This window comes from Plectropomus leopardus, chromosome 24 (genome assembly GCF_026936395.1).
Source record: "Plectropomus leopardus strain MGB_pleo_1.0 chromosome 24, ASM2693639v1, whole genome shotgun sequence".
NCBI classification, from domain to species: Eukaryota; Metazoa; Chordata; class Actinopteri; order Perciformes; family Serranidae; genus Plectropomus; species Plectropomus leopardus.
In genome coordinates this window covers 16,063,793-16,075,878 of record NC_142199.1, presented here as the reverse complement: position 1 = coordinate 16,075,878, position 12,086 = coordinate 16,063,793, and the positions used below count along the sequence as shown (strand labels likewise).

Genomic DNA, 12,086 nt, shown 5'->3' with positions numbered 1-12,086 from the left:
AAGTGGTGTTGGAGGAGCTGGTTGAATGATGTAGCGTGCATGCACGTTCTTGCAGGGCTCCTGCTCTATTACTGTCCCCCGATTTTTCCCACAAAGAGTTTTAATGCGGAGCACATGTTCCAGCTAACAGCCTGGTGGTGCAGGATGTTGCTGTGCAGCACATGTTCTCATTATCTTTGTGGAAGTCGCTTTATGAAAGCAGTAACCCCAACCACACAAGTCAAGACAAACAAATGGAAATGAAGACATTTTTCTCAGTTTCCTCCAAACACATGCAAGGCAAAAGAAGACTTTTAACGCTTTATATTTTTTCAACCAAGTGCTGATTTTAGAGTGAATGTCAGGAATAATATAATCTCTGTGTGATGACAGCAGACCTGTTACTATGGCAGCAGGGAGCAGGTGTATGTCAGGAATGCAATAAGACAAGATATAAAGCAGTGGGTGGTGTTTAAAACTGAGGAAGTGCTTATTGGGTTCATGGAGACACTAACATTTGATTCATTTGGCAAAGGTCGCTCTGCATTATGGCTTTTTGAAGCTTCCACCTGCTGTTACTGGGAATAAACACTAATAAAATATATATGCAATTTTGAAAATTAGAAGTGCCAACCAAATTTAGAAGCAAAGTGATTATATGCGATAATGGTTGATGCAAAGTGATTAGAACGCCGACTTTGAGAAATTTACACAATCTTGCAAGTGATTTTTAGATTTCTGCAAAAAATCTGAAATGTCAGTTCAATAAAACTTTCATTAACAGGGACGGATTTGTCACGATGCAAGAGAGACTACACAGCTTCTGTTAAACGAAAAGGCTGCGTGGGCGTAAAAGTAAAGGCTGAAATAAAGTTTAACTGAAAGTAGAGAGGAGTCATCGTCTCAGCTAATGGACTCAGTAATGTCGATGATACAGCCACATGCGTTCATGGACAAAATTTCAAAACTTTTCGAAGGCGCATTTTGTTGCTTAGAGTCGTGGTTTTTGATTTGACAGAGGAAGAATGTGTTTTCTTTCTTCATAAAGTAAACAGTCACGAAAAACATCACAAACTAAAAAGCTGACTGATTAGAAATTGAGTATCAGTTTCACCAACTACAATTCTACATCAAATCTGAAAACAAAGATTTTTTTACTCACAATCTCCTTGATGAATTTATCCACAATGCCTCTGTCCTGCAGGTTGTGAAGGTAGCGCGAGGCCGGGGAGCTGGCGATCAGTCGCAGCTGAGCCATATTGGCGGGCTCATTGGCTTCAGGTGTGATGCCTATGGTGAAGAAGCGGACGCCCTGGTTCTTGGCGTCAGCCACGGCTGAAAATATGTCCGGGTTCCTGGGGTGCGAGATGCCGTCGAAGAGCAGAACGGCCACCTTGATGCTTCTGAGATCCGACTCCTCCAGGTAGATACGCGTCAGGTTGGTGATGGCATAGGTGGTGTAGGTGCCGTGGCCGATGTACACGATGGGAGCGATCCGGGCCTTGAAGTCGTCTATGCCCCTCCACTGTTTGAAGGTCTGCTCGATGATGACGTGGCTGCTGTACTGGAGGAGGGCTGCACGGGTGCTGAGACCGCGGCCGGTCTGCAGCCGCAGGTTCTGAAGCCGGTTCATCACGTCTGAAGCAAAGCGCTTCTCCTGGGCATGGTTGTCCTTGGCGCTCTCTGAGCTGTCGATCAGGAAGGCTAACTCCAAACCGCAGTCTTCATCGATGAGGGCTGAAACGAGGAGGATAGCCAATATTAACAATGAGATAGAGAATGAAAGAGTGGGTCCACTATTTTTCCATCATTCTGTTGCTTCCCAGAAGAGTTCCTAATGTATTAAATCTGAACATTCAAGTTTTAGTTGAAGTGTTTATGAGTCACCGCCACAGAAGCAAAGCAATGTACCAATTTGGACGCCACGTGAGTTTAGTATTGCAAAGTAACACAATGACACAAAGAAAACCAACCGATGGATGCAGTGGTGGACCAACTACTCCCATGCTGTGCGAGGTAAAATTAGACCTGACCTTTGATGTCTTGCTGAGAGTTTGGTGAGAAAAACTGAACCCACTCTCATATCTGCAAGCTATATGAAGCTAGAGCCAGCTGCCGGTTAGCTTAGCTTAGCATAAAGACTGGAAACAGGGGGAGACAGCTAGCCTTGAACCAGGCTTTTAAAAGGAGTGTGCACATTTTGGCATTTCATCATTAAACGGCAGCTGTTTTGGCTTCACACAAACCTGTGACTGTGAAAGTATTTTCCCTGTATTTTCTGTTGCCAGGTTGCTTCTCTAGACCTTTTTATTAAGATATTGGTTATAACTTTCATATCCAGCCGAATATAAAGATCCAAGTGATTACAGCCAAATGGATTTTATGAGTCAGGGAGAAATCTTTATCTGCGGAGCCTTCAGAGGGGGTAAAGGTGATATATTGACTGTTTAGCCTCTATAGGCTGATTCCTCTTCAGGAAAAGTGTGATAAGTTCATGAATGTGACATATAATTTTGAGGAGGAAATAAAAGTAACTCAACTTGCTGCACCAACCTTCAGCAATGGAAGGAGGTCACAGATCTAATATAGGCTGGGGATAAATCACATTAATCTTCACGGAAATATGTCACAGAGAGAATGCGCCCGGGGAGACGGGATTCTGAGCGAATAAAACATTTGGGTAACAGAGCACTGAACGGTCACACAGGAGATGGATGGCTCTGAGGAGCCTGAGAGATACGATCAGTCCAAGTGGATTGCATCCTCCAGCGATGTCCTTGTCGAGTATCATGTTCTTTTTTTTTTTTTTTTATACCTGTGGCAGCAGGCTTTTTTACCCGGTGATGAAAAAGTGACAGATGTCCCGCCTGCACAAATTCCACACCACTTTTCCAAGTAAGAGCATCAGTGGGAAAAGAGCCAATAAAACAGCCCGTAGAAAAACATAAAATAAAGACTTCTTTAGACTTACCTTTGCCATTTTGTGATATGGAATTGGTCGGGATTTGTTTGCTCTTCTTCTTGGGTATCACCACCTCTTCCTCATAGTCTTCTTCATAGTCCTGTGCCCAAAGACCTTGGAGTCCCCACAGTAGCAGGAGCCAGTGCAGCGAGGGGACCATGACTTCCCTAAGAGTCAAAGAGAAAACACAGATGGATAAAAAGGACCCAGACACGTCCTCACATTTTAATAGCTTCAAAAAAAAACCTGCACACACTCTGAGAACAAGCTTTAACAAGCATGCAGGTATAAAGCATGCATAACTCACAATGCTGCTGACTTAGGTCTCCAATGTGTTCAGCTCTACAAAGCAGTCCCAGCGGTGAGGAAATTCAGAAAAAGTGCAAAAAGGTCAAAGAAGAGAGTCTTCATTCACAGTCAGTTTGGCTCCATGTCCTGTGCATCAAGCTGAGTGTCCTCTTCCAGGGCTGGAGCCGCTGAAACTGTGGGTCAAGTGGGCACCTTATGTTGACACCAGCAGCAGCAGCAGTGTTTGCCAAAAGTTTATACTGTACTCGCTCTCATGAGACTCAAGCCATTCTGAGCTTGCAGTAAATTAAGGGAAGTCCAGCCCTTTTTAAAACTCACTCACTCCCATTTAGGGGAGAGTGTGGGAGGGGTGCCTGGGGGAAGCATACACTCCAGAAATCCCTCGACATGACGGAGCAATGACTGCCCCCCCCCCCCCAGCCTCCTTTTTTATAGTGTCATTTTTACTTTGTTAGCAGTGCTGTTTAAAACAGGGACAGAAGAAAGGAAATCCCCTGGGAATAACAGCAATTTGTCCAAGACAGCTGCTTAAAATCAAAAACAGGACTTCATCAGTTTTTTTGCCATTGTGCTGTCGGGTAGCTACCACAAGGACATCAAGGTCAGATTCTTGGTAATATTTCTGGAGAGTTTGAAACATTGCACATGTTCTCGTTCAGGCTGATTTTAATATTTAAACAAAATCTGGATAACTGAAAAAAAAAAAAAGATTGTGTTAGTTTTGAAAAGGAAACAAAACAATGTTCTTACTCTCTCTTACGAAGTAAAAGTTGAATTCATAAGCAATAAAACACATCATTGCTTAACTCAATACACTCACATACCAACGTTTGTGATCCAGTAACAATATAATGATGCTATTAAGCGAGCTAGAAAAGATTCAGTTTGTCCCAGTGCATACCTATATGTTTAGTTTATCTTTTGGGGAAAAAAATGTATTAAAATACACTATTTAAACTCACCACTGTCTTCTGTCTTGGTGTTCACACACATTAGGCTCCACACTAAAACCCTACTGTCTTCCGTGTGGTCGTCGGCCGTTAACTAATTTTACTCATTTTAAATTTAGCTTAACCCATTTGCTGCACAAAGCTTATCAAATCTAGATATTCTGACCCACAAATCCTCCACTTGGGAGCAGCAGTAACATGCCGCGAATACACAATATTACGGTGAACTTGACAAAAAGGTGGTATTTCCACATCTGGCAGACAGCAACATAAGCATTCATCTGGACTCCTGTTATCTCTGACTGGTCTCCACCAAATATCTGACTCTTCATCTTCTAAATGTTCAATGTGCTTACGAGCTAGTTGCTAACTGTGTCAGTCTGCCAGTGTAGAGCGAATATTTACGGCTTTTTTGCTGTCGGCAACAAAAAATGGTGCTATGAGATCAGTGAGGCAAACAGTAAAGTTGCGAGCTGTAAAACCAAAACAATGAGATACAAAAAAAGCTATAAAGCTGCCAAGCTGAGGGGAACTGTGATAGTTCTCTGTGGGTTCATCACTTCACAACCTAATCGGCGAAAAAAGTTGGCATTTCACGTTCCTGCAATGTTCCAAATACGTTTTAATGTTATTATGCAGATATGTTGACATTTTACATCATGTTTATGGTTAGATTTAGACACAAAAATCACTTATGACAAAAGATTTGCAGGATTCCCACACATTCTGCTGGACAACATTTCAAAAGATAATTTCAGCAATCTCACACACACGAAGGGGGGGACGAAACGCAGGGAGAAATTTAAGAAAAGCACATCAACACATATTTGAACGACGTTACGGCGGGAAAAGACATTTGCCGTTATGTTACGTGACATGGAAGGTTATCCATGGAAGATTATATGTACAATCATAACAAAATTCCATGACTTTTTCAAAACTTTCAATGAGTTTTACTAATTCCATGTCTTTTCCAAGCCTGGAATGTGATTATGGCATTCCATGATTTTTCCAGGTTTCCATGATCCTGAGAACCCTGGCTTTATTTTTGGCTCAAAAAACATGATTTTGGTTTTACAATCATGGCTGGAGAAGCCACTGATGTCCCACTAAAAAAAGAACTGAATTTAGTGGCACTATCTTCAATAGAAAAACAATGAGGGGATGTTAAAAACACCCAAATTGGTAACTAAAAAGCCACTGGAACATCGCAATGACTCGCTAAAAACCGCAAAAATAAATCAGTTTTGTTAGGCTTAACAGTGGTTTGCAGCTTGGCACGCATCTCTCCTCGGTGTCACGACCTCCACCATCGTCTCAAGCTTCCAATGACAAAGTCAGCTCCTTTGATACATTTGTGTGAAACATACAGATTTAAAATACTCACGGTTTGACTAAACCTACAATGAGAACATTTCCTCTGTCGACTGGGCTGCACTTCCAGTGACCCCTTTCACATTACACACAATCATGTAATCAATTGTTGTTGCAAAACTACTTTCTATGGCTGCTTTAAAGTATATAATATGTATGTTTTCTTTAATTGTGTGCCCAGAGGCCTGGAAAAGCTGGAAAACTTTGGATAGGTGATTTACGCCTTAAGGCAACACACCTTGCAAAGGCAACGTACCATGATTCATCTGTGACAACACCCAGAGTGGTGATTTGTTAAGTCTTTCACTTGGCATGATTTACTGTAAACACACATTTCCAGGAGTCGGAAAGAAGAACATTTGTATGAAGCCACTGCAGCTTTTATGGCTGAATGCGTATTTCATTCTTTTATGACAGGATAGATGTTTGTCTTTTTGTCTACAGTCAGATTTCACAGCAGTAAACGGTATTCTTCCACAGTTTGCTCATTCTGTGGCCCGAGATCTACCCACTATACATCTCTTCTATACTCCTTAAAAGTCAGATTTTCTCGGTTAACACAAGACGAAGTTTCTTTTCTGGCAGAGGTGTCTTCAAAGCTGGATGTGAAAGGTTATAGCCGGCGCACTTCCTCCTCAGAATCAGTTTTTTATTGAAACCTGGTGCGTGTCCTTTTCAGCACCAAAGAAAAGTCTCATAACTCCTTAATCTTATTATAATTCCTATGTAGTCCTGGATCAGAGGAGTCTTAACATCCCATGAGACTGTCTGCAGCCATAAAAGCTGGAACTGGAATCACATAACTCTGCAATAGGGATGACGTTGACGTGTGTTTTTATTGCCTACTGTATTACTGAAAGCAAGGAAAGGTGAGCTGTCGCTCAAGAATGTTCCCGCTGAAAGATGGACCTCCTTAAATCTGCTCCTTTTGCTGCGTGTGGAGAGCTGATGAAGCAAAGCGAGGGTTTATGGGAATTATTTCTGTCGTTTTAATATTGTGTCTGCTTGGAGCTGGTTTGCAGTGAGAAATAGGAAGAAGCTGTCTGACCTTCGAGGTCTAAAAACGCTCTGCTTTGGCTATTTCACATAAACGAATGAAACTTTTACAGCTTCCACACTTGTTTTGCTGCAATATACGGCAAAACTAGGACACGGCATAGCACTGAATTTCAATCTGAGATGCTGTATACAAATGGAAAGCCACAGACTGTGAAGTTATGGTATGCCGAAATAGGGCAGCTGCACATCCTCGTGCCTGTTATGACAATCTTTTAAAAAAGCATTTGGTTTCATAGTTAACTTCTCACTTTCTTGATTTCGTTCACAGCGGGGATTCAGAAATAATGAGCCCACATGTTCACTATGCTGCATTTAAAGTGTGCTTTCTAAAAGCAGACCCCACAGTGTCTCTAAACCAAGCAATTAGGCGACATTCATTCAACAACGCACGCCAACAGAGGAATAAAGAAGGTCTTTTATTCGAAATGAGCGCAGTGACGCTCTGAGCAGATGCACGCACCAATAAAGGGCATCAATAAAAAGCAGGACGTGGCTTTTTTTTTTCTTTTAAATTCAGTGCCACACAGTTTAATTTGAAAGAGCAAATAGTTTCCTCAGAAAAGGTGTGTGTGGTGTAAAAAGAGGAGGAGGAAAAACAAAGCCAGAGTTTCTTTTATGACACTGCGGAAGCCACCACTTAGCTCTTTGATACTCTCTTCCCCTGCAGGTATCTTTCCTGTGACATTTGGTTTAACCACTGTTTTTACAAGATAATGCATGTTCACTCAACATATAGTTACCGCAGCGAGGAGAGCGGCCCGCTGATTGTTAGCGGGTGAGTGGCGAACCATATGGAAGAGTACTGAGAGTAACGAAAGAAATATGTATGTCCCAACAAGTTTTCATACCAATCTTATGCAAAGTGGAGCTGACAGCTACACCACCAGGTAAAACTGAAAAAACTCCTCATTGTGTAACCGTTGTGGCCTAAAACAGGAATGCGTTACGGGCTGCTGTGCAGCAAACGTTCAGTTCGAGTTGTATAAGTTGTCAATCACAGATTAAAAGCATACATGAGCTACATGCGTGTTTTTGACTGACAGCTGTTGTCTCAGTGAAGTGGTTAAACGAATTTGCGAGCCTTTATGCGGATGTTCAATCAGTGCTTATGTTAAATGTGGTCTATTAAAGCAACGAATCCCTCAGTTTGCGCTATATTGCCCCAGAAAACAAAAGCTTGCAGCTGCAAAACCTCTTATCCTTCCTGCATCCAGCGCCATCATTTGACATGTTCTGAAAATGAACACACAAATCTTTTTCCTGTCCAGTACACACTGGCTCAGCTTGATTAACATTCATGTGCTCATGAATCCATAATGGGTCATAAAATAGTGCAGCAATGGCGCTGACTGAACAGGCGGGCGAGCCAGTCGAGGCTGATGGTGCATTCATGTGCTCCTTCACTTCAGTGTGTTTATCAGCTTTAATTTAGAATTTGGGAAAAAGGGGGACTCTACCGAGGTGATGTGTTGTATTATATTGCTCAGAGCATTCGAACAACACATAAAACATGAAATGTGATCTGAGAAAAATCAGACGCGGCTGTGGCGGTCAGTGGGATGGCTGCTACTCACCCCTCAAAGAACGACAGATCATTGGTCAGTGACGATTCTTTAACGTTGCACTGAGCTCACATAGCATGCCGACACAGTGGGACACTGAATGAATACTTTATATTTATTAATGTAAATGTATACATGATGCCGTGTAACGCTCTGAGGAGAGGGTTAGTGGGGCAGGCAGCACTTGCTATCAAACGTCCATGTACTGCAATAGAGTGTCACAGAAACACATAATGAAAAAAAGCATGAAAAAGGTTCGATACATCAACATGTATTAACTCGGAGGAACAGATCCTGTGAAGTGAAGTCGGCCGCCCACTGCTACTGATGTGACAATGATGTCGCTGGATGCAGGAAGAACTACAGGATTAGTGTATATTGCTTAGGGAGCGTGCTCTATATGCTGCTCAAAAACCAAACACTTTTTCTTCTCTCCCCTTGTGCTGCAAACTAACAACGTTTCTAACATCAAAAATGACTTTGCAAATGTGAGTGCAGAGAACATTATGGATGAGGACTCCCATATTTAGCAATATTTACTTGAAGCAGAGTATACGGCTAAAGAAATGCAGTGGAGAGAGGCGCTTTTATGCTCTGTGTTTAGATAGCAGAGGTAAAAAAAATAAAGTAGAGACTTTCTTCCAGTTGTCAACCGCTATCATTTTCAAAATCCACCACTCCCATTGAAAACTGAATTAAACTGTGGCACAACCAAGCTGCAAACGTCACTCTGGTGGCCTTGTACTGTTTCAACAACAAGCCAATGCATACTAAGATTCTGTGCAACAAAGTGCATACTTTTGAACTCGATTACAGACAAAGCTCCCACTAAAACACAGTGGCATGAGGTCATACGTGAGTATTTGTTTGGATTACTTGACACGTATCCTGCATTCAAAAGACGATGTGTTCCACTGAACATGGGAGTCTTTTGTGTCCTATGTTGGACTGGATATGTCCACTGTGCTTATTAGAGGGTTTATGCAGTAGGGGATTAACAGGTTTTGTTTTTCTTTCTTTAAGTTTTAGCGTGTAATGCCTGAGTCTCTTTCCTTTATAAATGTCTGTGAGCTGAGCCGAGTTGCTTTTTTTCCTGTATTTTCTGTTGAATGTTATGTGTGCTGTTTTGCCCTGAAAAATAAAAAAAATAATAAACATATGTCAAAAAAAAAACAAGCCAATGAATTATTTTTTAAGATTCCAAGACGACTGGATGATGCGCGCTTGCTGGGTTACAGCGATCAGAGGAGACAAGGGCACTGAGTAACTACGTCTGCAGCAAACACCAAAATTATTACAATTTATCCTCAGGGGAACATAAATGTGAACAGCAGATTTTTGTTGCAGAGATATTTCACCAAAAACTCTCGGTTTCATCGTGGCGCTACAACAGCAAAAGATCACCAAATTCATAAGGATTCATCCACGAGGGACTGTTAGTGTCTGAACAAAAATTTCATGTCAATCCATCCAACAGATGCTGAGAGATTTCTGTCTGGACTAAAGAGCGAGTCTGACACTGACATGCTGACACTGCTACACCGCCTGCAGCCATGCTGCTAGCAAGGCTTAAAAGATCAGTTCAATAAAACAAAAGCATTTACGGCAAAACCTCTGCAGAGCTGCAGAATCCCAACTGTTTCAATCTAACATTATCATCACCTTCAAGGTCTTCCATCAAAAAAAAAAAAAATCTTGAAAAGTAGAAAAGTGTTTGCTCACCTTTTCTGCATGGAACATGTCTGGGAGGTCAAAGGTCACCTGCTGTCAAACTCTTCTGAGGCTGATGAATGGGGGCTTTTCAGCATCTGACAGAGACAATACGCAGGTGTGATTTGGGAACATTCGCAAGGATTTGAATAAAAGCTATTGTTCACAGATGACTCCGTAAAGTGACTTTTCTAGCTGTGTAAAAATGGTAACCTCTGCTGCGTTTGGATCACGCTCAGGAACGTGTCCATTCTTGAATCTCACTGTTGTGAACTCATTCAACCTGATCGCTGTGGCTACAGTAACTGCAACACAATCGCAATCTTTCCAAACACAGAGGAGTACTACATGGAAAACCTTTTGGGGAATGATTGCAGAGTGATCTCAGCGCTGCTCCCTTGACTATCTGCCAAACTTTTCTCACAAGAAATTTTAAAACAGATATTTGACTTTAAGTGACATTCAGAGCGTTCTCCTGCACATACCTGCAACAACACAGAGCCTGGCAACACAAAGTATTCTCAGCTGTCAGTCATCAGTCTTTACTGTGGGGCATGCACAGTATGCTTAATTCAAATATGTGCTGTGTTTTCACAGACAAATACAGACTAGTAGAGATGCATTTACGCCTGCAGATACGCACATAGTCACATGTGGGTAGGAGGAGCAATGCCAAGCCCTGTTCAGTCCGTTTCAATAACATGCAAACTATCAGTAGGTTTGTTTGGAAAACATGGATATGTCTACTTGAATTATAACATATGAAAATTGAATTATACTGGATATAACTGTAATTGAGTTTTTTAATAGAAGTCAGTGATAAAACTTGACTAGCTCTAATTCAGTTACAGATATCTAACACTACAGATACAGATATCTCACACTCGCAGGAAGTTAATGGTTAATATCAAAAATTAATATTTTGCGATTGAGAAATAACTTGTAGATATCTTTAATTGAAATTGCGACTTGTCAAAATGACATGACAGCCGTGTTGTCTTGGAAATATAACAAGTCAAACTCGAATTGCAGATATCTGTCATTGAGTTTGAATAGAAATCAATGGCAAAACTTGACTTATTGAAATTACAGATATCTAGAAGGAAAACCTAATTTTGATATCAATAATTAACATTTTAACAAGTGAGGAATTACACTGTAGTTGTCTTTAATTAGAATTGCCACTAGTCAAAATGACATCATGGATATGCTGTCCTGGAACTATAACGTGTCAAAAAGTAATTGTAGTTATTTGTAATTGAGTTTGAATAGACTTAAATGGTAAAATTCAACTTACTGAAATTAAGTTACGGATATCTGGAATGAAAACTTTCCACAATTAAGAAATTAATTAACTGGTGAGAAATTAACTGCATATATTTAATTAGAATTGCTACCAAAGCTGTTATCAGCGCTGTTAAATATTAAAGGGGCTTGTCATACTTACACAGATACAGACACACACAGATTTTACAATATGCTTTAAACTGAGCCGAGACAACTGGAAGACTTAAGCTTTATAAAATCAAATATATCAAATACTTATTAGAAAAATCGATTCACATAAGAATTTTTACGGGACCTTCAATAAATCCATAATGACAGATCCGGCATTGGATGTCTTTCGCCGATATTTTATCCATATTTCGATGATACAAAAACTTTAGCGTCCATGCTGAACGTCATATTGGTTTCCCATGGTTCCACGGAAAGGTCAGAGGTATGGTCGGTCGTGTCCACCAACCGGAAGACGAGTCAACGCTTCGTATCCGCTTACGTATGCCATACGTCATCCGGAGCAAACTGCACTGTGATTGGTCTAATCCTGCTGCGTCTATCGCTCTGTGTTATTGGTAGCGCCTCATGCATTAGAATAAACTCTGTTAGCCCCTATAATAATAATAATAACAATAATAATAATAATAATAATAATAATAATAATAATAATAATGAGACAAGGGTAAATCAGGAGGCAGTGTAACAAGCAGCAGGGCCTCGTATGGATGTAAACTCTGTGTTCACTGCAGGCAGAGCAGGCAGGAGAATCAGGGCCCTCTCTGAAGTGTCAGGAGTGTGATGTGGCCCTCTGCAGCATCACAGAGAGGAGCTGCCTTGCAGAATGGCACAGATAATGGGATAAGATGGGATTTTTTTTGGAAAAGTGTGTCCATTTTTCAAACT

The 12,086-nt window shown here is 41.1% G+C and overlaps 1 protein-coding gene across 3 annotated transcripts in view; it reads right to left on the bottom strand.

Annotated features, from left to right (window-relative positions):
• Positions 1–11,625, bottom strand: part of LOC121962975 (uncharacterized) — a 45,672-nt gene extending 34,047 nt beyond the window's left edge. Inside the window, exons 1-4 of one of the 3 annotated variants that reach the window (XM_088074504.1) lie at positions 11,488–11,625; positions 9,918–10,003; positions 2,951–3,108; positions 1,142–1,716 (exon numbers count right to left, since the gene is read on the bottom strand). In XM_088074504.1, the coding sequence (XP_087930630.1) occupies positions 1,142–1,716; positions 2,951–3,108; positions 9,918–9,928 (744 nt within the window). In that variant the 5' untranslated portion in view covers positions 9,929–10,003; positions 11,488–11,625. Of the gene's footprint in view, positions 1–1,141; positions 1,717–2,950; positions 3,109–3,248; positions 3,595–9,917; positions 10,030–11,487 lie in introns of those variants that run through there. The other 2 variants (XM_088074506.1, XM_088074505.1) reach the window with 2 other exon arrangements.
• Positions 11,626–12,086: the final 461 nt, after the last annotated feature.